This window comes from Cydia pomonella, chromosome 25, assembly GCF_033807575.1.
Source record: "Cydia pomonella isolate Wapato2018A chromosome 25, ilCydPomo1, whole genome shotgun sequence".
Lineage (NCBI taxonomy): Eukaryota > Metazoa > Arthropoda > Insecta > Lepidoptera > Tortricidae > Cydia > Cydia pomonella.
The window spans coordinates 11,529,447-11,557,283 of record NC_084727.1 but is presented as its reverse complement, the minus strand read 5'-3'; the positions used below and the strand labels follow the sequence as shown (position 1 = coordinate 11,557,283).

General features: G+C 36.1%; 2 protein-coding genes across 4 annotated transcripts in view; both read left to right on the top strand.

Moving 5' to 3' along the window:
* Positions 1–9,239, top strand: part of LOC133531321 (myosin heavy chain IB-like) — a 19,704-nt gene extending 10,465 nt beyond the window's left edge. The window contains exons 2-3 of the mRNA XM_061869457.1: positions 7,675–7,907; positions 8,949–9,239. Of these exons, the coding sequence (XP_061725441.1) occupies positions 7,749–7,907; positions 8,949–9,239 (450 nt within the window). The 5' untranslated portion in view covers positions 7,675–7,748. The remainder of the gene's footprint in view (positions 1–7,674; positions 7,908–8,948) is intronic.
* On the top strand, positions 9,170–27,837 carry LOC133531635 (luciferin sulfotransferase-like). 3 transcript variants are annotated; one of them, XM_061869957.1, is made up of 8 exons: positions 9,170–9,189; positions 22,953–23,027; positions 23,977–24,105; positions 24,683–24,782; positions 25,741–26,003; positions 26,228–26,322; positions 26,641–26,815; positions 27,603–27,837. In XM_061869957.1, exons 2-8 carry the CDS (start codon positions 22,958–22,960, stop codon positions 27,716–27,718), a joined length of 948 nt encoding a protein of 315 aa, XP_061725941.1. In that variant the 5' UTR covers positions 9,170–9,189; positions 22,953–22,957; the 3' UTR covers positions 27,719–27,837. The 3 variants fall into 3 exon arrangements, with proteins under 3 accessions (XP_061725941.1, XP_061725942.1, XP_061725940.1); XM_061869958.1 differs by lacking the exon at positions 9,170–9,189 and adding an exon at positions 20,528–21,489; XM_061869956.1 differs by lacking the exon at positions 9,170–9,189 and having other exon boundaries at positions 22,031–23,027.

The following is a 27,837-nucleotide window of genomic DNA, read 5'->3' as shown; positions in this document are numbered from 1 at the left end:
AATACAGTGGGTGCGGCGTCTGTATACTCTTTAAGGCTTTGCGCTTTATTGACTTCGCATTCGCAAAGGCTTTTGATTTCTTCAACTGGAGTAAAATGTTCAGAGTTATGAGAAATGGGGATACCGCAACACGTAATCCTTTTATAGTTGAACGAGGAGTGCAACTGTTCACTGAGATCTGTGAATAGACAATGAGTATTGGAAGGTTGTGAGGGTGATGTCCAAATTCGTGGCCAACTAATCAATAAACTCAGTTTTGCAGATGACATGGCTATATTAGGTTAAGTGTCTGTGGAAAATTAATTTCGGTTCTGCTACAAAAGATTGAGTATGCCAGTAATGAGTCCATTTTCAGGATCCAGATCCATACCTTATGATCAATAGAAATGAGACGAAGATGATGCATGTCGATCTTCCTGGTAAAATTAAGAGAATCAATGAATTGCACGATCTTGAGGCAAGTTGTTGGTTTAATTGGTATCTTAAATAAGTGACGATGGTATCTGCGACTAAAAGGTGATCAGAAGAGCTCATATGGCCAAAGCTGCGGTGAAACGACTCGCCAGGATATGCATACGGAATAACATAAAACAAGGATCAGACTAATGCGGGCGCCTTGGTTTCTCGATCATATTCTTTACATGTCCGAAACCTAGACCATTGAAACTGAAACCCATCATAGGACAGATGCATTTGAGATATGGTGCTGGCGAAGAATGCTTGAACGTTAGTACGGTACAACTGCTTCAACTCTTGACAAACTCGACATCACCGAGGTTATCCACTGTTTGTACCCATAGCGTTCTTAGTTTCTTCGGCTATCGAGGCCGAACCAAGAAAGGAAGAGCCAAGGAAGCGTAGGGATGGACGTATGGTCACACGGCGTTGGGCGAACAGAATAACATTAAAGATAAATCCACATTACAGGCTAGCATACACCGCCCAAGAAAGAGCGGCTTCGAGTGCACTGGTGAAGAACCACACAGGACAGGTGTCCACAGTGACTTATGACGATACGGCAACGAATAAGACTTTGATAAATCTGTCTTGTGACTATTGCTACTATAGGAGTCTTACATAAACCAATTACGGCTCCTCTTCCCGCAAAATACCGTAAAACTAAGTTATTCAGAACCATATTTTATATTAAAGATTGATACTTTCTGAGCAGCAAAAAATATATAACAATCTACAAGATATGACCGACGATATATTTTTCTGGAAATCTATTTTAATTTACACAACTATATTTCTTTCAGTTAGATCGATATTACTTCTGTAAAAATATGGAACTTTACAATCATTCTCACAAGACACTATAAATTGATTTGGTTTTCTTGCTTTTTGCAATTTCATAAAACTATGCCTCAATTCCTAAAAACAATAAGCCTAAATTCCGCCTAGATTCCTACCATTACCCCCCTCTGCGGAGGCAGTGCGAGGCAAGTCGTATTGCTAGACGGACCTGTGCTGCATTGCACGCGCGAGCAAGCGATATTCTATTTCGAACGCATAGCTCTGCGCGCTCGATCTTTTGCAGCGGGTGGTGCGGTGAGGGGTATACTTAAAGATCCGCCCACACGCGCGAGGTCATTGGCGTCGAGTGCAGCCTTAACACTACGATATTTCACGGCAATATTAAAATGACATCTGATTCTAATTGTGATTATGATTCTTGGGATCATAGTGTAGCTCCAGTCTGCATTTCAATCCGATTAAATCTGACAAACAAGCTAACAAGCTGAGGTGTCCCGATCAATTATTATCAATAATTATTTGGCTTGTGATTAATCTCTTCCTTTTAAAGGTTTAATGGTCTAAGCTTTTGCATACTAAAATAATTAATAATAAAGTCATTTTTATTGTTTCTAAAGATGATATTATACAACATAGATGATATTATATCTGAATTCCTTCTGTCATTACATTTATTAAAATAACACAATACTTGAGAAATTCTGATCTTATTCAGAAATGTATCCACCATGGTCTTCTACCGCCTTTGTAATTATTACTATGAGTATGAAGGTTGAAGGTACTTAATATGTACATCTACGACGAGTAGACTCGATTGAGTTGACATCTACTGCTCGATTCCACTTTCATTTAACAAAATTAAAATAGTTATGCATGGCTAGTGACTATTCTTTAAATTATCTACCACTCCCTTACCTGTTTTTGTTCGAATAAAATAGATAATAAAGAAACCACTAGCCCATTCAATTAGTATGCCTTTCATTTGAAGTCTTCTCAATAATAATATATTTTAATATTTTTAACCCTAGGTTTGGGTCATCGCATGTACAGGACATAGATACATACATAATTCTGAAGTTAAGTTAATATTTATCTAATTAGTTTATATCAAATCGCTAATCTGTGACTGTCCACACTATGAATCAATGGTTGAATAATAATAGGAAGTCCTTATACCTATAGGGTATGGCTTAGGTGCAAACATATTATAATAGCCTGGTGGCTTATACTAAACAGTTTTGTCTTTGCAATTTACTGTTATACAAGTTGATATTTACTGATTCTCTGATGACAATCTCTAGATTGGAATGTTAATTGGGGTTGAATCAAGATACTGTGCTGAGTTACATGAACAGAAAAAGTAAGTGAATATTATTTAAACATAATATATTCGGCAGTTCTTTATTCGTTTACAATCCTTTTAGCCGTTTATTTTTCAGGACAGCAATATCATGCATGCCAACTGTTAAATCTAGCGAGAGCCCCATTATTGGCAGTTTGCTGGTGCCATTGGAGTGGCTGCGCAATTCTGATTGGGTCTCAATGATGGTCCTGGTCCTTTGAGTTTGGGTAGCCGTGTACATATTATGACATCAAATTGTAATCTGATTTCAAGTGCCTCCTGCATTTTCACTAAGGCACCTTACAGGTTACTACATCTAAATGATACCTATAACTTCTAAGAAACCAACCCGTACCAATACCTTACAACTGTAACAACAAACAACAATGAGGCAAGACATTCCTTAACATCTCTTATGTTATGAGTGGTTCTAGTCCTTCAAACGAAGTGAAAGGGTTAATTTCGAATTTTGAATTACACGCAATGCGAATGCTTCTGATTTTAGCTTAGTGAAGATATGGATGCGCAAAACATACGATTATAATAGCCTAGTTTGGTTGTTTAGAAGATATTGCTCTTCAGCGATAAGACCGCTTGTTGTGCGCCATAGTTTGAGTTATGTGCTTAATCTGTATGTTATTTTCGTTTTTATATTGGTGAGCAACAAAGAATATTTGTACTGTATTATTTTATTAATCTTGATAAAATAAATTTTGTTTCATTCTAAGAGAATATTTATGGATCATATAAGTATAACGAACGAATGTTAAATCTGGTTCCTACCTAATACGTTAAACATGATACATTCGTTTTCTAAAAAGACACACAGTATAAATTGTTTCCATACACCACGCACACTTGCGCGCACGACGAGTCAAATCAGGGCTGAGCTGATAATTTGTGATAAAGCGGATATTCTGCAAGCAATGCGTGTTATACAAAAGCATCATGATTCATAAGAGATTATGGTCCTTTTCACAAAATATTATAAACACCAATATAACTAGATCCCGAAGTTACAGAAAATATACCAAATCGGAGGTCAGACCTAAACTGGTTTGTAAGCAACAACAGTCGGCAAGGCATTATATCAACTATCCGCATGATAAATAAACTTCAAATTTGATACTATTAACTATAACAACTATTCCGCCAAACAGAACAATGAATGTGATATTTTGATTCTTATTATTTTAATATTAAAATGTTAATTATTTTGTTAATGAATTGTTGATCAACAGCATGATTTGAATCTGTGATAAAGTCGCTGTTTGAAAGGATGCATCCTGGGTCACAACACAAATTGACCAGCAAATTTTAATTCAAAATGTCGTAAATGTTTATTAGTGCATGATTTAATTTAATTTATATCAAAGATTGGTCAGGCAACTAAATCTAAACACGTAGGTAAAGTGCCTTGTCCCCTACATAATCAAATATAAATATCAAAATTAACATAACGTATAGGTACCTAAATATATATTATAGTTAAACCTCTTGTTCAACTTAAACTTAGGTTTGAGCAGTTTGACCTCTTAGGTATGAGCAGGTATGGTAATGGCACCATTCATAGGACATTTAAGAGAACAATTGGATAATTGCTGACACTTCACTGATAATTGAAAATTTTTCTACCGCTTTGGGCGTTAAAATTTGAGTTGAATGTCCTTTCACCTTTTATTATTTTCGACATGTTTAATGAAATATGTAGTTAGGTACTTGGTTTCAATATAATGAAATGTGAGACTTAAGAGTTCTAAGGCTCTTGTTGAAGGTAAAATGTCACTAAGTCAGTGTTTAAGAACTGATGATAAATACTTGTTTTATAGGATTTAAAGTAAACACGAATTACGAATGTTTACTGAGACCTACCTGATTCATAAATGATTACTGATTACATTTTATTATTCAGTAGAGATAACTATATTTTCTGATGTGACAATCTTTGCCACTCTCTCACTCTTTTAACATAGAAATGTTGAATCTGTTAAGTAACGTCACATATAATCATGAGCGTAAAAGTAAAATCTTGAGCGTTGCGAGTGTTTCAAGGCACGTGAGTTGAAAACTAACTTTGCTGCCCTGGTAAAACACAAACATTTTTATCACATCAATTAGTGACAAATACTGGTTCTAAAACATAAAAATTTAAATATTTATATCATTCAAAACCATAACTTGAAATTCCATTCCACTGCTTATAGCTGCTATAGGGCTAATAAACACACTGTTTTCAAAGATTAAAGAGAGCTTTTTAATTCAGACTACCCTTTGTCGCAAAATATTAATAATCGTGAAAGTATGTATTTATATATCTGCTTTTTATAAACTATATTATGATACCTACTGACACTTGCAATCTCTTGTATATCAAAGAGCAAGAATGTTCAGTTAAAATGTATGTAGGTACTCACTCAATTGCCTATGTGCTCAGGTGAACCACTAACATTCGCCTGCTGAATACCTTTTTGGTAGAAATAATATAAATATGGGCTTCATGGTTGAAATAAAACATTAAATTGAATTAAATAAACCAAATATTGTAGCTCGTTAGTTGTAGTTAGAGATAAACATATGTTACTTTTGATGATGATAACAGTGCATGTGAATAAAAATTCCCAGCATGCTCCACCATGTCGTCAAGCTCACCATACTTATTAACCTATCGAATGAGCTAATGCTTTTACGGATACTGGAAAGCGATATGTAAATGTACTACATACCTATGAGGCCTGGATGTTAGTGAGATGACGATATGAGTTGTGCTGGTGTCCGACTTTATTACCTACATATAACATGAGTATCACATGATTATCCACCTGGTTTTATGAGCTTAATAGTCGCCTCCAAACCTCCCCTTATAGCGACCCCATTCCTCACACAAAGTTTACCTTAAGTTCATATTAGCCTCACTGGACCACTGTTCACTCTGAGTACTGATAACGTTGGTCACAATATACCAGAGACACATCATTATTCTAATAACACCATAAGAACGTTCTTGACTTGATCTAAAAGCAAATATCACTGCCGCGTCGATTTGTTCGCACACAACCTCCTTTTTCCTACTGTCGTTCTCATCTACCCTCTCAACTTCCCTCAAAAAATCCCAATAACCTAGAAGCGGTTACTTAAACGTGACTACTAACGCCATCTACTCCATGACGTTGGCAAATATTAGCTGGTTCGCAATACGTTCGCGACACCACGCACGGTGAGTTAACACTCTAGTGTAATTCCTAATTAACAGCATACATAATGTTATTATTGGTATAATGGTTATAAGGTATATTTACACTTTGTCTGATATACATTGTTATAATTTTTACATATTCTAAAGCATAATTTGTTCTAACAAGTGACATCACATAATTATTTGCGTGGCATAATTAGTGGCATGATATAAATGGGTTAGGTTAGGTTGAAACTGCAACTCCTCACAAACGAATAACTGGACGAAAATTATTTTCTTCATCTTGTTTTTTGTCCCCAAAAAATGTGATGGAGTGGTGCTTTTTGTATGAGATGAAATTTTGTTTTCAATTTTTCTCATGTACACTTGACTTTATATTTATTTGATAGAAGACATAGTTACAAGCATGACTGAGTGGTCAGAAACAATACAACAAAAATATTTTTTAACCAACTACCTAGCAAAAGGAGGGAGGAGGTTCAGGAGGTTAGGTTAGAACGTAGCCCCCCATAGAATAAAATACCTACTTAGCAAAAAAGTGATTTAGATAAGATTTGAACTGCAGCCCCCGCAGAATCAAAAAACTTGAAAAAATAGGTTAGGTGGCATGATAATCTGTACTTAATTATATGGCCTGCATACTACTTACTTGTTATAATAATTATGTAAAATTTGATGTCTTCATTAAATTAAATATGACAAAAGATGTTATACTATAGATGTATTTCAGCGCATGAGTCGGAAATGTGTATCAGTAACTTATTATCCGAGTATTGTGTAAACTACCTTCTTCTTGTTTTCTTAACGCTTATTACTAACAAGGAAGGGTACCCAACTGTCCGACTCCGATTTGATTCATTTTGATATATGTTATAGAGTAGTCTAAAATAATGGACACATATTTTTTTTTTGCTGCCCAAACTCAACCTGTTAGGAGAAAATGGCCTTCAAAGTACAAAAAAGTTACTAAATCTTCTAACTCCTATAGAAAGTGATGCTCAAGCAACTTGCTAGTTAATGGCTGGTTTGAGTATGTTTGAAAGCAGCAAAAAATAATGAGCACGTGTTTTGTCGTGTTTTGTTCAAAGACAGGTTTTTTTTTTAGGAAAACTTGAGTTTAAGCATATCTGCTTTATGTGTAACTTTAGCGATAAGATATTATAAAACTTCGAATGTTGATTTTTTTAGGAAAAAATGAGTTTTCGCCGATATAACAAAACACGTGCTCATTATTTTTTGCTGCTTTCAAACATATACTCAAACCAGCCATTAACTAGCAAGTTGCTTGAGCATCACTTTCTATAGGAGTCAGAAGATTTAGTAACTTTTTAGTACTTTGAAGGCCATTTTGACCTAACAGGTTGAGTTTGGGCAGCTAAAAAAAATACGTGTCCGTTATTTTAGACTACTCTATAACATATATCAAAATGAATCAAATCGGAGTCGGACAGTTGGGTACCCTTCCTTGTAAGTAATTAATTTATGTTCTCATAATAAGTGAATTGTAAAATTCTTAATGGGAATAAATGATCTTTAAACCTATTTATACTTGATAAAATTGTATAACATATTATGATATAAAAAAATAGAATATAACAAAAGTTATTATAAAAAATGTGTATATACTACTTAAAAATTATATGACAATAGGCATTATATCAATTACTGTTTAGATGAAATCAAAATATAATAAAAGAAATGTATAATAAAAATTACATTATAATATATAGTAGTATATCAAATGGCATTATAACAAATGTATGATAGTTTTTTTTATAATTAAGTATATGAAGAATTACACACCCCCAAGGGATATAAGGTATATTTTCGTCAAGAACCTATTTTTAATTTAAAATTGACTGATTTGTGTATTGGTCGACAGAAACAAAAGCATGACTTTGAAGTCCAGAGCCAGGTGTATGAAGATTGTCACTGTCTTGCAAGTCTGTCAGGTGTATGAAGATTGTCACTACCATCATGCAAGCTATCAACCTGAAAGATGAGATGATAGACCTGTCAGATCAGGAGACTGATCGGAAGCCACAGGTGGTTGGGAACCAAGAGTTCAATGGCTTTCAGGCGTCAAGCGTGCGGGACACAACTCACAACCTACAGGTACAGGACGTTTATAAGTTTCTTAGTTGATAGTGATCATGCCTAAAAAGTTAGGAGAATCCAAGCTCCAATGGCAATTATGGCATTTGGTATAAGTACTAATATTTTGTTATTCAAGTATTGGTGTAATTTATGTATTTTTGTTTTTTGTTAATACTGTAAGTAGTACCAACGGCCGTCGCTACTGATACGGGCAACCGTTGGACGCTAGCGATACAGGTAACTTTGTGGTTTGCTCTGAATTATATATTGCAATTGATTGTTAATTTGTGTATTTGCATAATTGCATATTTGATATCTATTTTATATATCAGTTATATCATCAATCATCATCTAGTACCCAGAGACTTATTGTCATTTTGTGGGACTAATAATCTTAAATTCTAATCTAATCAATCCTAAATTTTATATAATTTCAATTTGCATGACTTTAAATTCTAAATGTGTATGGCTCTAAAAATAATAATGTAATACTATTGTATACCACATTTAATGGCAAATAAATATGTTTCTTTTTCTAAGTTTTCCAGGTCTATTTGTAAATGATTGACATACTCGTATAATAAATATCTTATTTTTATCTTTAGGTATCTTTATACCTATTAGCCAAAATGTAGTGGTGAATATACTTGGAAGGCAAATATAGAAACTTTACATACAAATTTACAATACAATAAGTGTTTAGTTAATAAACGAAAAAAAAATTCAAATATTTTGTAATTTCGGTCCAGTTTTCTAGATACACCAACTGCACAAATATTCATTCACTGCAAATGTAACTTTGTAATACTATATATCTATATGGGATAACAAAGTTATTTTAGCTAAGTTACGGTAGAAGAACGGGTTGCGTGACTTGGTTTTTTTACAAGTTATGTTTTTGGTGGCATATATTTTACATTAATACGACCGATGCGAATCGGAAGAATGCAGTCAGCTCTCATAGATAGTGACAGCAAAAGTTTTCCAATATGTTTGGCCTCTTCAACCGTCACTACCTGTTTTGTTGACTGTACCAACTTACTGATCATTATTTTGCAGAATGCTGCTACGACGAAGAACAGTACCGAGCACCAAGAATACGACGTGAAGTGCGAGGTCGTCGGCCGGGTCGCAGGGAAGGATGAAGCTGACCTCGAGGGCTTCGGCTCGGAGGCGGAGCTGGAGGACGAGGCGCCGTGGTGGATGTGCTCCGGGGGCGGGGGCGGGGGTGGGGGCGGGGCCGGGGGCGGGGGCGGGGGGAGGGAGGGAGGGCCCGAGCACCATGCCACCGTCAAACAAAGTAAACTTCATTTATACTCAGTGTTGGACTGTTGGCCAAACGTTAATTAGAATTGAAAATAATGAAAAATAACCATTACAAATTGAACCGTAAACTGTAACCGTCCGTTTCTGTTTACGGCTCAATTTGTAATATACAGGGTGACCTTAGCCATTTTACAAACCCTGAAATCCCACGTAGGGTTACTTCTCAGGAATGCTCTGACGTTAATATTTTTTTAATTAGATTAAAAGATAAAAAAATATTTTTTTCGAACAAAATTTATTTGCAATAATCGACAACAAAAGAAACAACTGTGTTAATCTTTGGGAGTGTTTTTGACAATTTGTTCGAAATATTTGATAATGATGACATTTTTCAAAAGTCAGAAGCTTATTAATGTCATAAATAAAAAAGATAATCAAAAAGGTCGAAGAAGGTTCCATACTATTCTTTGAGGATATTATTACCTGAAAAGCTACTAACACATACAGGCTGCTCCAAAGTAAAAAATGGTAATTTGTTAATTTCTTCGAAACCGCTACACCGGCTGTTATGATACTTTGTACACTGGTTCTAAATACCCTAATGCATATGTACATTTCAGCTTTGTCCAATGGCTAGGGACACACTGTATGGTTAATTTATAATATTTTCAATTCTAATTAACGTTCGTCCAACACTGTTTATACTTAGGGCCAGTTGCACCAACCACAGTGAACAGAGCAGACTGATCAACGTCACGCAGCAGAGAATTAAAATAAAATGTAGCGAACGTTTTAACGGCGAGAGACGGTTTGGTGCCACCGACCCTTGGGGCTTATTTCACAATGTCCAAGTAAAGTCCTGAATAAGCTACTTGCCACTTATCTGATGAATAAAGTCATTGTCGGCGTTTCAGAACCTTCAAATAAGCTTAACTGGTAGATAAAGTGCTAAGTTTGTGGGAAGTTTTATCTGGCAGTTAATTTGTTTGTTAATTAGCTATCCAATACTTTACTTGAACATTGTGAAACAGGGACTTTGTCTCGCATTTTTGACCCCGTCTATGAGCAGTCTGGCCAAGTGGGTAGTGAACCTGCCTATGAAGCCAGAGGGGCATTAATCATGTTATGAGCTCGGATATTTGGTTCTAAGTGTTGAGCGTTTTCTTTGCCGTGTCATATACCGTCGTCCATGTACCCACAACACAGCCTTTATTGAGCTTAACTGTGGAACTATTTAAGTCAATTTATTAAATTTATTACAGGACATTATTAATTAATTAATTAATAATGTCCTGTAATTTTTGTTTATTTATTCAGCGAAATTATAACACTATTTAGGGTTCCGTACCTCAAAAGGGAAAAATGGAACCCTTATAAGATTACTTTGTTGTCCGTCCGTCCGTCCTTCTGTCCGTCGGTCTGTCAAAAGCCTTTATCTTGGGAACGCGTGGAGGTATCGAGTTGTAATTAAAACCATATACTCAGGTCTACAGCCCCTTGAAGCTGTGAAAAAAATCAATTTTTTAAGTGAATGTAAATAGGTAAAAGATACGTCCGTTTATGCCGCAAAAAACGTATATATGTCGACACTCAACTAGTTGACCTAGAACTATGAAATTTGGCAACTAATATCGTTTTACAGTACAGATACCTGGGAGTATCTGAAAACTAATTAAAGATAGTTTAATTTGTACGGAACCCTCGGTGGGCGAGTCCGACTCGCACTTGGCTGGGTTTATTATACCACGTCGGTGGCAAACCCTTGTCATAAAATAAGAAGGTAGGTACCGTAAACCAATGTACCATCTACTAATTTGGGTCACTATCAAATTGACTTTATCGTTAAACGACCATTTCAGCTAGATGACATAAAATTTAAATACACAGTCAGCATATAGTCAATTCAGCTGCGACGACATGAAAGTAGAATACTCAGTCAGCAAAAACACAGTTTAGCTGGATGGCTAAGAATTAGAATGAATAAGTAGCCAAACGTCTGAAAATATAAATAGTCCATGTGATTAGAATATCTAATGAGCCGAAAGTGAAATTAGTTAATTGACATAAACACAGAACGAGTTAATAGCAAAACGTCATGAAATGTAAATAGTCTATATAATAAGAATTCCCAATTCGTCGAAAATAAAATTGTTTGATTGACATGAACACAGAACGAGTTAGTAGCAAAACGTTTGGAAATTTAATGTGTCATAATTTATAAATATGTAACAGTTAAAGCTAGGCTTATAAGTTATAATATTAATATGGATATTCTGACACTTTTATTTGTTAGTGACGCATACCCCCTAACACTGGTTTATCCCATCACACGTAAAAATAAAAGTTGAAGTAATTCCTTTACTGCTAACTTGTGTTAAAGTGGGCAGGATGTAAAAAGCGGCCAAGTGCGAGTCGGACTCGCCCAAGAAGGGTTCCGTACAATTCATGATGTATTAAAAAAACTACTTACTAGATCTCGTTCAAACCAATTTTCGGTGGAAATTTGCATGGTAATGGATATCATATATTTTATTTAGTTTTAGCATTCTGTTATTTTAGAAGTTACAGACACACACACACACACACACGCACTCACGCACGCACGCACGCACGCACGCACACACACACACACACAGACACGCACGCACGCACGCACGCACGCAGGCACGCACGCACGCGCACACACACACACACACACACACACAACCACACACACACACACACACACACACACACACACACACACACACATTTTACCACTTCTCGCGCAAACTATTCAGTTTAGAAAAAAATTATGTTAGAAACCTCAATATCATTTTTGAAGATCTATCCATAGATAACCCACACGTATGAGTGATGAAAAAAAAAATTTTTCTTAATTTTATGACGTATAAAAAAAAACTACTTACTAGATGTCGTTCAAACCAACTTTCGGTGGAAGTTTGCATGGCAATGTATATCACATATTTTTTTTAGTTTTATCATTCTGTTATTGTAGAAGTTACAGGGGGGGGCACACATTTTATCACTTTGAAAGTGTCTCTCGCGCAAACTATTCAGTTTAGGAAAAAATGATATTAGAAACCTCAATATTATTTTTGAAGATCTATCCATAGATAACCCACACGTATGGGTTTGATGATTTTTTTTTTAATTTTATGACGTATTAAAAAAAAAACTACTTACTAGATCTCGTTCAAACCAATTTTCGGTGGAAGTTTTCTAAACTGAATAGTTTGCGCGAGAGACACTTCCAAAGTGGAAAAATGTGTGTCCCCCCTCCCGTAACTTCTAAAATAACAGAATGAAAAATCTAAAAAAAATATATGATATACATTGCCATGCAAACTTCCACCGAAAATTGGTTTGAACGAGATCTAGTAAGTAGTTTTTTTTAATACGTCATAAAATTAAAAAAAAATTTTTTTTTTCATCAAACCCATACGTGTGGGGTATCTACGGATAGGTCTTCAAAAATGATATTTAGGTTTCTAATATCATTTTTTTCTAAACTGAATAGTTTGCGCGAGAGACACTTCCAAAGTGAAAAAAAGTGTCCCCCCCCCTGTAACTTCTAAAATAACAGAATGAAAAATCAAAAAAAAATATATGATATACATTACCATACAAACTTCCACCGAAACTTGGTTTGAATCAGATCTAGTAAGTAGTTTTTTTAATACGTCATAAATGGTACGGAACCCTTCATGGGCGAGTCCGACTCGCACTTGGCCGCTTTTTTTTTTAGTTTTATCATTCTCTTATTTTAGAAGTTACAGGGGGGGGGGGGGGAACACATTTTACCACTTTGGAAGTGCCTCTCGCGCAAACTATTCAGTTTAGAAAAAAATTATATTAGAAACCTCAATATCATTTTTCAAGACCTATCCATAGATACCCCACACGTAGTTCTAAGTATGGGGAACCCCCTAAAGGGTCTAGCCGCAATCCTATAGTGAAACTGCCCCTGGCTGAAATGTATACCTTTCTTAGAAGCGTTAATTGGCCTTATTATAAGATATCATTTTACAATATTTCAAGCCTGGAATCCCCTTGGTTTGGATAAAAAAACAAAAATATATAAAATCTTTTTTAATTTTTCTAAGCTAAACTAATGGTTAGATTTCTTTGAAATTCGGATTATACATGGCACTAATAGCAATACATTTTCAAAAAAAAAATCAAGGTTCTAACTTATTTACAAAGGCCTAAAAAAATATTTTTTTTTGTTTAAAATTTTTTTTTTAGTATTTACAAGAGGGCGACAACCTCAATTTTTAGGTATTTAATGCACAATACAATATTGTATGAAATATATTTTTTTCATAAAAATCCATTTGGGGCAACAAGGTAAAAATGTCTTACTAATGCAGGCCATTCGACTTAAGGCGTCTGTAGGTTACACATTGGGCCAACGTACTTGGCTCATTGTGTACTTCCGCCTTTACAACCATTTAGTAGGTATTAACGAGCAGCAGCTAGTCGAGCAGAAAAATTGTTTACACTAAGTATAATTATATTTTTTAATGCAGTATTGCGTATTTCATAATAGGAATGTTTACGTAGTAGTTGTTTACGTACAGCAATGGTAGATTACATACCGAGGCCAATAAAATAAGAAATGTCTCAGAACACATGTAAGTATCGGCCGAAGCGAAGCTGAGGTCTATTATGACATACGCAATACTGCCTTAAAAAATATTACGTATCAAAAGAAACTAAATAAGTAAAGCACATTTTATTAAAATCCTACAATTTACACCTTAACATAACACATAATTACTCATCCTCGTCACTGTCTGTATTAATACTAACATTTATACCTTCGGTCTTGAACAGTGCACAGAGTTTATGGCTAGGCCGCGGAATTCTGGATAAAAACCTGCAATACGACAAGTAATATATAATTGCCGCTACATGTGAACAACAACCCACTGTTCTTAACCCATTCGCACATTCACAACAATATTGATCGATTGCTTCTACTCCCCTCTTTTCGCCATCATACTTTATGAAGCATCTATATACCTTCTTAGACATATGCCGAGAATGTATCTATATTTTATGATTAATGGTCGTAAGACGAATGGCCTGCATTAGTAAGACATTTTTATCTTGTTGCCACAGATGGATTTTTATGAAAAAAATATATTTCATACAATATTGTATTGTGCATTAAATACCTAAAAATTGAGGTTGTCGACCTCTTGTAAATAATAAAAAAAAAAATTAAACAAAAAAAAAAATATTTTTTTAGGCCTTTGTAAATAAGTTAGAACCTTGATTTTTTTTAGGGTTCCGTAGCCAAATGGCAAAAAACGGAACCCATATAGATTCGTCATGTCCGTCTGTCTGTCCGATTATGTCACAGCCCCTTTTTTTTCGAAACTATAAGAGCTATACTGTTCAAACTTGGTAAGCAGATGTATTCTATGAACCGCATTAAGATTTTCACACAAAAATAGAAAAAAAAATATTTTTGGGGGTTCCCATACTTAGAACTGAAACTCAAAAAATCTTTTTTCATCAAACCCATGCGTGTGGGGTATCTATGGATAGGTCTTCAAAAATGATATAGAGGTTTCTAATATAATTTTTTTCTAAACTGAATAGTTTGCGCGAAAGACAAATCCAAAGTGAAAAAATGTGTGCCCCCCCCCCCCCTGTAACTTCTAAAATAACAGAATGAAAAACCTAAAAAAAATATATGATATACATTACCATGCAAACTTCCACCGAAAATTGGTTTGAACGAGATCTAGTAAGTAGTTTTTTTCATACGTCATAAAATAAAAATATTTTTTTTTCATCAAACCCATACGTGTGGGGTATATAGATACAATAAACATTCCTATTATGAAATACGCAATACTGCATTAAAAAATATAATTATACTTAGTGTAAACAATTTTTCTGCTCGACTAGCTGCTGCTCGTTAATACCTACTAAATGGTTGTAAAGGCGGAAGTACACAATGAGCCAAGTACGTTGGCCCAATGTGTAACCTACAGACGCCTTAAGTCGAATGGCCTGCATTAGTAAGACATTTTTACCTTGTTGCCCCAAATGGATTTTTATGAAAAAAATATATTTCATACAATATTGTATTGTGCATTAAATACCTAAAAATTGAGGTTGTCGCCCTCTTGTAAATACTAAAAAAAAATTTTAAACAAAAAAATATATTTTTTTAGGCCTTTGTAAATAAGTTAGAACCTTGATTTTTTTTTTTGAAAATGTATTGCTATTAGTGCCATGTATAATCCGAATTTCAAAGAAATCTAACCATTAGTTTAGCTTAGAAAAATTAAAAAAGATTTTATATATTTTTGTTTTTTTATCCAAACCAAGGGGATTCCAGGCTTGAAATATTGTAAAATGATATCTTATAATAAGGCCAATTAACGCTTCTAAGAAAGGTATACATTTGAGCCAGGGGCAGTTTCACTATAGGATTGCGGCTAGACCCTTTAGGGGGTTCCCCATACTTAGAACTACGTGTGGGGTATCTATGGATAGGTCTTCAAAAATGATATTGAGGTTTCTAATATCATTTTTTTTCTAAACTGAATAGTTTGTGCGAGAGACACTTCCAAAGTGGTAAAATGTGTGTCCAAAGTGGTAAAATGTTGGACGAGATCTAGTAAGTAGTTTTTTTAATACGTCATAAATGGTTCGGAACCCTTCATGGGCGAGTCCGATGTGTTCTGAGACATTTCTTATTTTATTGGCCTCGGTATGTAATCTACCATTGCTGTACGTAAACAACTACTACGTAAACATTCCTATTATGAAATACGCAATACTGCATTAAAAAATATAATTATACTTAGTGTAAACAATTTTTCTGCTCGACTAGCTGCTGCTTGTTAATACCTACTAAATGGTTGTAAAGGCGGAAGTACACAATGAGCCAAGTACGTTGGCCCAATGTGTAACCTACAGACGCCTTAAGTCGAATGGCCTGCATTAGTAAGACATTTTTACCTTGTTGTCCCAAATGGATTTTTATGAAAAAAATATATTTCATACAATATTGTATTGTGCATTAAATACCTAAAAATTGAGGTTGTCGCCCTCTTGTAAATAATAAAAAAAAAATTTAAACAAAAAAAAATATTTTTTTAGGCCTTTGTAAATAAGTTAGAACCTTGATTTTTTTTTTTTGAAAATGTATTGCTATTAGTGCCATGTATAATCCGAATTTCAAAGAAATCTAACCATTAGTTTAGCTTAGAAAAATTAAAAAAGATTTTATATATTTTTGTTTTTTTATCCAAACCAAGGGGATTCCAGGCTTGAAATATTGTAAAATGATATCTTATAATAAGACCAATTAACGCTTCTAAGAAAGGTATACATTTCAGCCAGGGGCAGTTTCACTATAGGATTGCGGCTAGACCCTTTATTGTTTTTTATGGGTTTGTTGAAAAAAAAAATTGCGTTTCAGTTCTAAGTATGGGGAACCCCCAAAATTTATTGTTTTTTTTTCCTCTACTTACCAAGTTTGAACAGTACAGTTCTTATAGTTTCGGAAAAAAGTGGCTGTGAATTAACGGACAGACAGACGGACATGACGAATCTATAAGGGTTCCGTTTTTTGCCATTTAGTTACGGAACCCTAATAATAGAGATTGAACGACAAGGTTTTAATTCTCAAGTGTTAATGGGTCGCTTGGCGTTTATTCCATTTAGCAATAAAAACCAGACTTTTTGCTTCTTGACTGTTTAGCGTACATGTCTGTTTAGTAATTAAGACGTTCTGAGATACAAACGTGTTGCTACCGGACCATTTAGCATTTGTGTCTATTAAGAAATAAAGACATTCGAAGATAAAGATGTTTTGCTGCTAGATTATTTTAAATTGTTACGTTCTAAGATCTAGACGTTTTGCCAAAGAGGCATTTAGCATTCATGTCTATGTAGTTACAAAGACATAACACAATCCAGACATTTCAGCTATATTGTCCTTTAGCGATAAGGTAAATTTGATAGTGACCCACTAATTTAGGTAGGTACGGTTTGACGACCGGTCTGGCTCTGGCCTCGTCGGGAGGGACCCTGTCTATGGTCCTGGGTTCCTGGGAACCGCGTAAGGACATTTATTCGTGTGATGAGCACAGATATCTGTCCTTGAGTGACGGGTGTTTCCTGTGTACTACCTATTTAATTATGACTATATTATAAATATGGTTTAAGTATCCACAACACAAGACTTCTTGAGCTTACTGTGGGTCTTAGTCAACTTGTGTAAGGATTACCTTCAACGCGCGGAGCCGCAGCCATACAATGAACACAAACAAAACCAAAATTACCACTAACGGTTCACAAAAACAGTATCATGGTAAATAAGAAGGAGGGTCGTGGCATGTTTCGTTGTATTTTAGTCTAAAACATATTTAACGTTAAAATATTGTTAATTTCTCGGATTATTAGTATTATTACACAATTATTGGTCCAAAAAAATTACATGATATTTGCCGAGATTCCCCACGTGATATTTGGTGATAGTCTGCTTTATCGTGTCCCCCTGAACACCTGACGTAAATAATGGATGCCCCCTAATTGTTGGCGTGACAGGCTTGTTTTGTTCCAGAAGACGAGCTCGAGGGGGCGCGGGCGGGGTGTCACGTCGGACGCACACGCACTCCGGGGACAGACGAGACACTGACACGCACTCCGGGGACAGACGAGACACTGACACGCACTCCGGGGACGGACGAGACACACGCACTCTACCCCTGCACGATGTGTGGAAAACGGTTCAAAACACAATCATATTTGAGGCGACACCATGTCTACAATCATTCTAGCATAAAACCTTACACCTGCACCACGTGTAACAAGGCATTTACACAAAGCAACCATTTAATTACTCATGAACGCACCCACACCGGTGAGCGACCGTACGCCTGCGACGTGTGCTCTATGACGTTTGCAGATAGGGCTACGTTGGTAAAACACAGATGGATCCACACCGGTGAACACCGATACGCCTGCGATGTGTGTGCTAAAGCGTTTAAAGGTCGTGCTGCGTTTGTAGTACACCTACGGATTCACACAGGCGAACGACCGTACTCTTGTACCACGTGTAATAAACAGTTCAGATCCCGGAGCAATCTAAATGAGCATGAACGGAATCACACCGCTGAAAAGTCCTACTGTTGCAATACTTGTGACAAAGTATTTAAATACCAGAGAAATTTAAATCTGCATAAATGCGTAGGAGAAGGTCCATATTCTTGCGGTTTATGTACAAAAGCGTTCGCAAAGATAGCCAGCTTAAATACACACACGCAACACGCTCACGCAGGGCAACGACCATATTATTGTTGCAGCAAGTGTAAAAAGCGATTTACGAGATCGCGCGGTTTAGTCCGGCACGCACGGACCCACGCCGACGGCCGGCCTCACGACTACGCCTGTCATTTATGTACGAGAACGTTTGCAATACTGATTAGTTTACAAAATCATATACAACGAATTCACGAGGGTGCACGGTGAACGTCTACTCGAGTGCAAAATATGTCGAAAATAATTTGAAGAATCGATTAGTAGTCGTGAAGAAACACACGAAACTGAGAAGGCACACAGCTGCGGAATATGTTACGACGGGTTTGATTCTTTGGGCGACTTTCAAAATCATGCGCAAATTCAGACGCAAAACAAATACGCACGATGGAAATATGTCTATACTGCAGACGACAGTGGAGGACCCGCGCGAACTAGTCTTCTCATTTCATACACACGTAGTCCTCATTCTCCTCTCTGGATATTAACATGGTTCAAAATATTTTGACACAATTTGTTTTTTTTTTTGTTATTATAACAGTTAGAAGCATTTAAAAATTTGTATGAAATCTGTTTTTCGCACCAAATTTTTACAATAATCAAAATTCGCCTTTCCTCTTATTATTATTTGTATTTCCTTGGATTTCACGGGCCTATAAATGCCGGTCTTTTGATAGGCTTGCGTGGGGATATAGATCCAACACGTAGAGGCCCTTTGGAGAGATTTAATGTCATGTAGAACGCCTGCTGGAACCCGTTCACAGGTGCAACAATAGATACCCATGAACCGGTCGCAGCAGGCATTGGGACTATTGTAGTAAAGTGAACAGTATAACGGTCTATGGATTGAAATTTGGGAGGACAATGAGACTGGGTTATTGCAAAGAAGTCCGGACACCTGCCATAACAATGTTTTCACTAGTATTATTATTCTGTCTTACCATATCTCGGGACCATGGGGTCCAGGACCTTTGGGAGGCATGCGTGGGGCCGAAGCCAACAGCGCAGAGGCCCTTTAAGACAAATTAATCTAAAAGCAAGGGATACACGTGGCGGATACCATCCCCGAGCGCACAATATGATACATCCGGAGATGGTCCCCGCCAGGTGCAAAGACTATTGCAGTGCAGCACTTTTGTGCTGCGATGGGATCTAAGGTCATAAGGCTATTGATTTGAAAGTTGGATGGACTGGATAATGGGCTATGGGAGGAGACTAACGGACACCTGCCGTGACAATCAGTCTCGGAATTGTGTAAGACAGGCGGTGACTCGCCAGCTCATTGAGTGGGCCCCACAACGGCCGCACGCACAGTGCGACAATAGGGCAACACTTTGGAGCGGCTGTGAGGTTAATTATTATTAATAATTCATTTATTCGTGTAAAGCAATTACACAGTTACACATTACAATAAATGCGTCAAACTGGAGTAACCAGTTTGTGGGCGCGCCGCGCTCAATACTCACTTAATATTAAGGTAAATGTTTACATTATGACTTTAAAATTTAAAGTCATAATGTAAACATTTAAATAATATGAATATTGTATTTAGCATTTAAGGTTACTATTGTAGTTAGTTTCTAAAGTTGTTCTGAGGCAATAAATATTTTCTGATTCCGATTCTCTTTACGGAACTACCAACGTATTGTAAAATAAGAAGGACGCTAGCGGGATATGGGCTTTACAAATGATGTGTGTTCTTTCTTTTTTTATGTTTCTTTTTGTACAATAAAGTGTTTTACGACTACCACTATATGGGTAAAGTTTTTTCATTCATTAATTTATTTCGTTGTAAAATCCTGTACATACAATCAATAAGATTTTAAGTAATTCAAGTTGGTCCATGACGCCCTGCTAGGGCACACAACATACTTACAACGAATTAAATTAGGTAGGTAAACCAAATCAAATTTTCTGCTTTTTATTTATACTTAGCATGCTTGCTCTATTGCTCGCTGACATGTGACTAATTTATTTTTAACTTATTTTTTTTTAAGTATATCCGCCTGAAAATAATTTCTCGGATTAGAAAATTTACCAAATCTTTAAATTCCACTTTTGTCGAAATAATTACCCATTTTTGGAGAGTTGTGTCGTGGAAATACAAACTAAGAACTTAAAGCTGCAAACTTTGATACACGAGACTGGTAGTGGTCCTATAGTTAATTTTTTTAGCATTAGAAAGAAGGTAAGCGATTTTGACGTGCCTTTTAAAAAAAAAACTTAAAAAATAAGTCACGGCAAATATGTAACGATTATAAATCAGGTACGATACGAAGTAATAGTTACTGATTTATAAAAAGACATGACAAAATAATGTTTACCTTTTTACAAGCTTTTATTTACTTTCACCTGACCGTTGTCTGTTTGTAATCAAATCTTGCAAGTTAAATTTGATCCACTTCCCGGTTTCCGATTGAGCTGAAAATTTGCATACATATGTAAGTCGATTGCATACAATGCAATATTATGGTACCATCGAGCTGATCTGATGATGGAGACAAGAGGTGGACATAGGAACTCTGTGATAAAACAACGCAACCTAATTGTGTTTGCGGTTTTTAGAATTTGCTCGATGAGTATTAGTTGCCTGTGGAAAGAAAAGTACAGTCAGCGATAAAAGCTTGTACATAAAAATGATTTTTTTGCCAAAAACTTATATTATTCGAATGTTAACACAAAACCGAACTTTAACACTCTTAACTGATGAAAAGGCGATCTCGCTCGGTCGTCCTCTAGTCCCCTTTCGTCTTGATGAAGTACATACTCGTAGTATTTATTGAAGGTACTGTAATAGGTTTTTAAATCAGTTCGGTTTACTTTTCTATGCTGTTCTAATAGTTTATTTATGATCAAACGTGGTAATAAAATTTGTGTCCGTATTTTATGAAGTCCCAAGGTTATTTAGTCACGATTTTAGATTAAGAGGCTCCAGTGTAATGCGGTGCACTTGTAGTATAAAATGTAATACTTGCATACGTTACATGAATACCAACACCATCAACGTCTGCACGTGTAGTGTTACTTCAGTGTTGCAGTCATAGTGAGTATGGTGGTCACAAATCAAAATAAAATGCATTATCACTTTACCATGACCACTCTAAACTCCGTTCCAGAGAGGCATAACACTGTAACTCCATTTTGTGATTTTCGGTATTTTATAGTATCGTACAAAACTAATGTGCATTTAAACGGGTTACCTGTTGTTACAAAAAATGATGAAACGGTATTTTAGATTATTTAATATTTTCGTATTTGAAATGACTCAGAAATGAGTAGAAGCAGAATACATTATGATGAGGGGTAGGTTTTTCGAAAAAATACACTAAGTACTATATGATATCTCGAAAAATACAAAATAATAATGTTAAATACTTTAACTAGTGATTAATAAAAAATATGTACATGTATGTTTCTTTGTAGTGCACAATAAAGTATTTTATTATTATTATTATTATTATTATGTAGCTAACTGAAACATCTCTCTGAATCGTTTTATGTTGTCCGAAAAACTTTGTTAGACAAATTTTGACAGTACAAAACCGCTTCTCCTGTAAAATGACTAAAATGATACTTATTTACAGTGTTATGCCTTTCAAGTACGCAACTGTGGAAAGCGTATCAGCAACTTATATAGAAATTCATTATTTCATTTCTTATGCTCTGAAAGTGCGTCATTGTTGTTTCTAAAAAGTTTATTCGCTTCTGCTCTAGAGCATTAGACTTTCCAACATGGACCTCCTCTATGCTTTCCAAGTACGTTTTTTTTTTTACGATGTACAATATTTTGGTTTAAAATTGATTTATTAAACAAGGAGTGCCCAGAAGGCTGGCTGCATTGCTCTTTTGGATAGCAGTGCTTATCGGCTGAGCGAAATACAGGCCAGCCCTCTGGTCATCCGGAGCCGCTATAATTACTCCTTATAGAGGCGGCGCGCGCTAGGTCCCCACGGCTGTAGGGTTTCAACCCCAAACGCCTAGCTAAATAATTCTTAAAAACGGTGACATTTCAAGCATTTGTCCGCCATATTGTCATTTTTGACAGGTATCGAAGGCAGACCTATCCGGCATTCAGCGACTATTGAAAATTGTTTAAAAATATTTTTAATGGCAATTATTAAATTAATTAAATTAAGTATTTATAAACATAGGTACTTACACAAAAAATTATTTATAACTGTAAGCATTTTAAAAGTAAAACTAATAAATAAAAATAATTTATTCTGTTTTTTTTTTGTTCATTTATATCTACTTAAAAAAAAACATGACCATTACGCCCTTGGGCATAATATAGATCATTCCATCTCAATATGTTGGCATACAATAACACCGTTTACGAGCAAGTGTGATGAAAAATAATACAGGTACCAATCGGAAGATGGCGGTAAATTTACTGTGGCTACAAAATTTTCTTTGACTATCTACCTCTATTTCAAATTCTCTTTGATAGGTACCTAAGCAAGTCAATCATTATGAAAAATAAATATAATAATATTCCATTTCCAGATACAATGTGCGATAAAGTTAAAGTTCAAGAGTTGGATTCTGCAACTCAGGAGCTGATAAAGAGTGTGTACAAAGGTGGGTACGTTACGTGCGCTATTTATGTTTGGTATACGCGGTTCAAGTAAATTTGGTTGTACATACTTATGATACTTATGCCAAGACTTATTGTCCAGTGTAAAGTGAGCCGTTACTGCTAAAGAATCAATTTCCTCGACCGTACATATCAAATACGACTTGAATTATAGGTTGAGAGCAAGCGTTCACGTTATTTCGCAATCATTGAACGAAGCACTACGGAAATTGGCATAAAGGACTTAAGCGCCAATAGCGTCTATGGCGCTTAAGTCCATTGTGAGTTCACTGTCGTAACGACTCAACGAACTAAGTACCTATTTTTTACTTTTACATTTTCTAAGCTTATCGCGAGGTCTACAGCCCACAGAGCCACTAGTAATTTTTTGTTTAAACACAAAAAATTACTCTCTCCTTCCAAACGAAACGATACATACAATGAGTAATTGTGGAAAATTTTCTGTAACATTTATGTTAGAAATTAATGCCTTATTTCGTTAGCTATCGAATGACTTTTATTTTTTAAATGTGCGATATGTAAATGGGCAGATAATGGTACATTAACCAAGTGAAGTAGTGTATGGCACCATAAAACTTTGAAAGGGTGCATTTTTAAAATGCTTGAGAAAAAACATAGCTATGGGGGGTGATTTGTCGACAAAAATTCATTGTACTATACGTGCACAAACTCATTGTATAAACAGCAAATCTGGGCACGTATCCAACGTGCCAATCGTTAACGCTGCTTAGCGAACGAAACGCAACTGTCACTGTCGCTCTAATATAGGAGAGTGATAGAGATAGATGACTACACTACGCTAACGGAGCGTTTGTCGTATTTAAAGCTCCTAATACCTTGATACTAACGAATTAGTTCCACTGGACTGACTAAAGGCATAATTTTAAACAATGAAGGATGTATAGTGAATACCGTTTTTGTTCGTGACTGCAGGCCAAACGTATGCTCGTTTCGGCGATACCGGTTATCTGTTGCCTGCGAGCTACAAAGATGATGCCGACCAGAACAGACACATGACGGTTCGGCCTGATGACGTATGGTTGGCCTCGTATCCTCGATCAGGTAATTTTAGTTTAGGTTCATTGACAATTGTCTTTCCTGGAGTAAATTTTTTCAAAAACTGCTGACTGAACCTACTGCGCTTTGAAAGTTTTGAAACCCTCGCAACGGTCAACTTTCCGAACGTTTTCGCGTTCAATTTTGGGTTCATTTACTTGCTCGCGTATCAAACTTAGCACGAAGGGAAACAACAATTTTGCCCCCTTGTGAAACAAATAAATATTCGACCAAAATGCCAAATTGCAAACGGCGCTGTTGATGTCATAAGGTATTTTACAAAATGTCGACTTTTTACAATTTGCCTTCGGCAATTTTACAAACGGCGTCGTCATTTTAGAAACGTATAAACGTTTGTAAAATAACGATCGTTTGTAAAAGGCGGATTCTTACAATTTGACGGCGACATACACGTTACAATCAGTATCAATTATGTAGTTAGCAGATAAAACTACGTACCTACTGGGGGAAGTAGGTAAGTGCTCTGAGTATGTACTTTTATCTCGCGCGATGCCGCTTGGCTTGGCACTGTGATGAATAGTCAATAGTGCACAGTTTTTATATGACTCATCTTTAAACACAGGAACACATTGGACATTAGAATTGATTTGGCTTCTCATGAATGACATCGATTTCGACGCATCTTTAAAGACTCCGTTACACAAAAAGGGAGTGAATCTCGAGTGAGTAAATATTTCATTCAATCTCTTCTGTCAGTACACACTTACTTGTTTGGTGTCCTTTTAGTTGAGTTCAACATTTAAACGGTGAAAGTAAAGTAATTTTTTTTTTTAAATCAGTCAGTTACATTTATGTATTAGATCACACAAAGCTAAGTCTGTCCCGTGAGTGACTCCACCATTGTACATTACGTTCAGAGCGATTCTTTACATTAAAGATCAGTCTGGTTGCTGGTTGTGACGCTAGCATGCGCGTTTAAGGGCATTATTGTTAATTTAGAGCGCTTTAAAATCACCATAAATATAAAATTGGTGAATAAATTGTGTATGTACGTGTGGACGCTAGACCAGATTGACGCCAATTTCTGTTCTCATCAAATCAGTCGTTTTTATCAACCCGTCAGGACTGGCCTTAGCGGTTTTTATCAACCCGTCAGGACTGGCCTTAACGGTTTTTACCAAAAGGACAACAATATATGTATGATTCGCCATTTTACACGTTGTTCAGTATTACTTACATGTTCACCCCAGCTTATGGTCAGACAGAACAAAATCATTCTGTATGCCTTAGCTTTATACCTATTTAGTTGTTTATTTTGGGGGCAAACACGATTTGTGTAAACTTGCAGTTAAATTAAACATTAAGAAATTAAATAGGAATGAAGAAAAAAATACAAATGGCACGATAACATATACTTAGGTACCTATAGTAAGTCAATCCAGGGTGTTAGTATGGAATCTATTTAAAAAGTCGAAGTAGAGGCCGACCAGGCTATGTTGGCAACGATTTTGATAGCCCAGCCTGTGCAAGTGTTAAGTAAACGTCATAATGTCATAGAAGTTTGAATTTTAAAATAACACTTACACTGTTTTACGAAAAGGGGGATCGAGTTGGGGGCTTTATTGAAGTGCGTTCGAATATCTATGCGGAGCTCTGAAATGTATATTTGTTTCGTTACAGGAGTAAACATTCGCCTAGCAGAGAATACTTACAACGTATAGCTGTATTTTATGAGGAATCTATCAACGGGCCTTCTCCGCGGCTGATCTACACTCACATCCCCTTCTCTCTGCTGCCTCCGCACTTACTGGATACAGCCAAAGTGGTGTACATCGCACGAGACCCGAGGGACGTCGCTGTGTCATACTACCATTTGCACCGACTCCTGTATATATATTCGAGTGATTTCAAAACTTTTTGGAATCTTTTCCTAAATAATTTTCGTAAGCATCAATTTTACTTATAAATTCGTGTATCAAACTTTTATTTTGTGCTCGAAGGGTGACAATCGGAACTTAACTAAGCCTGCGATGTCCGTCTGTCTGTCTGTCTGTATGGTAATACTCAGTATGCGCAACACACGCGATTAGCTCTCATTTAGGTGTCAGTGTCGATTTAATTATAATTGTAATGAAGACATACAAATAATACCAGCGTTAATTTTTAGTTCGTTTCACCCCGTACTTCCCGCACGTGAAAGAGGCCTGGGCGCTCCGCCACCACCCGAATATGTTGTTTATTTTTTATGAAGACATGAAAAAGGTAATTTTTATTATTTTCTGCAATATCGCGTCCTACACTACTTCGAAAATTAATAATCTTGAACTATACATACAAACAAAATACATAATTTCAAGTAGGCGGCATACTTGAGGTACATTATATAATCATAATAAACGATCGGATTTAAATAAAAAGAAAATGCTTAATTAGATGGATTTAAATAGTTCAAATAATATAGTATTATCCAGTACCAGGACGTTAGTAAAATGGTTATTTTTTATTTGTTTTTTTTTTCTTTCCTACAGTTAAGAGTCTTATATAATAATTTATACCTCAATGCAAATAATTATGTTTTAGGATTTGCCCTCGTGTATAAGACGGCTAGCAGACTTCCTCAGTAAAGAAGTAACGGATGAACAAATGGTGAAACTTTGCGAGCACTTGGACATTGAGAACTTCAGGAAAAATGAGTCTATTAATCCGCAGTGGGTCAACAACATTAACAATGCTGCCGAGGGCTTCGTGAGAAAGGGTAAGGTGTATACCGTCAATCTGAGAAGAGAAAGGCGTTTTATTTTAAGAGTTTTATCAAATTGGAGATTTGCATGAGAGTTGAAAGCGAGTGAATGCTTAGCGAGTTTGCCGCGGGCGCGCAACGATTACGCTGCAAGTAATAATTTACGTAATCCTTATCGTTTGATTATAGTCTCAACTGCAAGTTATGAGGACAATTTTTCAAAGGCTATCTTGCTACGCCTTTTGGAGATAGTTTGGCCCCTGATGAAAGAAAACGTACGGTCCGACCACACCGCTGCTTAAAAACGGTGACGGTGCAGAATCGCAGTCTCGTGCCGTAAATTTTACGACTTTATGGAGGACATGTGTTAAAATCGTGACATTTACATACGCGTCACTGCGATTCCGCACCGCCCGTAGTGTAATAATAAGTGTAAGTGTAATGTAAACACTAAAAACAAAAGAAAACATTAAACGTTATTTCTATAACTAATTCGAATTTTAATCCTATTTGGATTCAGATTTTAGTCATATTTACGGTTCCCCTCGTAAAATAGTATGTTATACAATCCTGATATAATAGAGAGCTTCTTTCGAGTACCGTGTTTAGGCAACGAAGCTTGCTGAGTTGCCTAAGTAAGATACAAGAATGAAAAGCTTGATTATATCATTATTGTATACAATACTTTTTCTACGAGTAATCTAAAACAATACTTTTTTTACTATAGTACCGAAATAATTAATGAAAATTGGTAAGTATCTCAGTAGACAAAAATGTAGTCAAAAGGCATGAAATATTTCAGGTATATCGGGCGGGTGGCGTGAGTACTTCGACGAAGACATGGCGACGCAGGCGCAGCGCTGGGTGGACGACAACCTCGCCGGCTCCGACCTGCGCTTCCCTGCCCACACGGTCTAGTCGCCGGCTGCCTGTCCACTGAGGCGGAGCGGAGCGGAGGTGTGGGGAATCAACCAACACTTTACCCACTTAGATATATGTCACCTACCTGAGGCTAATATACACCGTGTTTTTTTTTA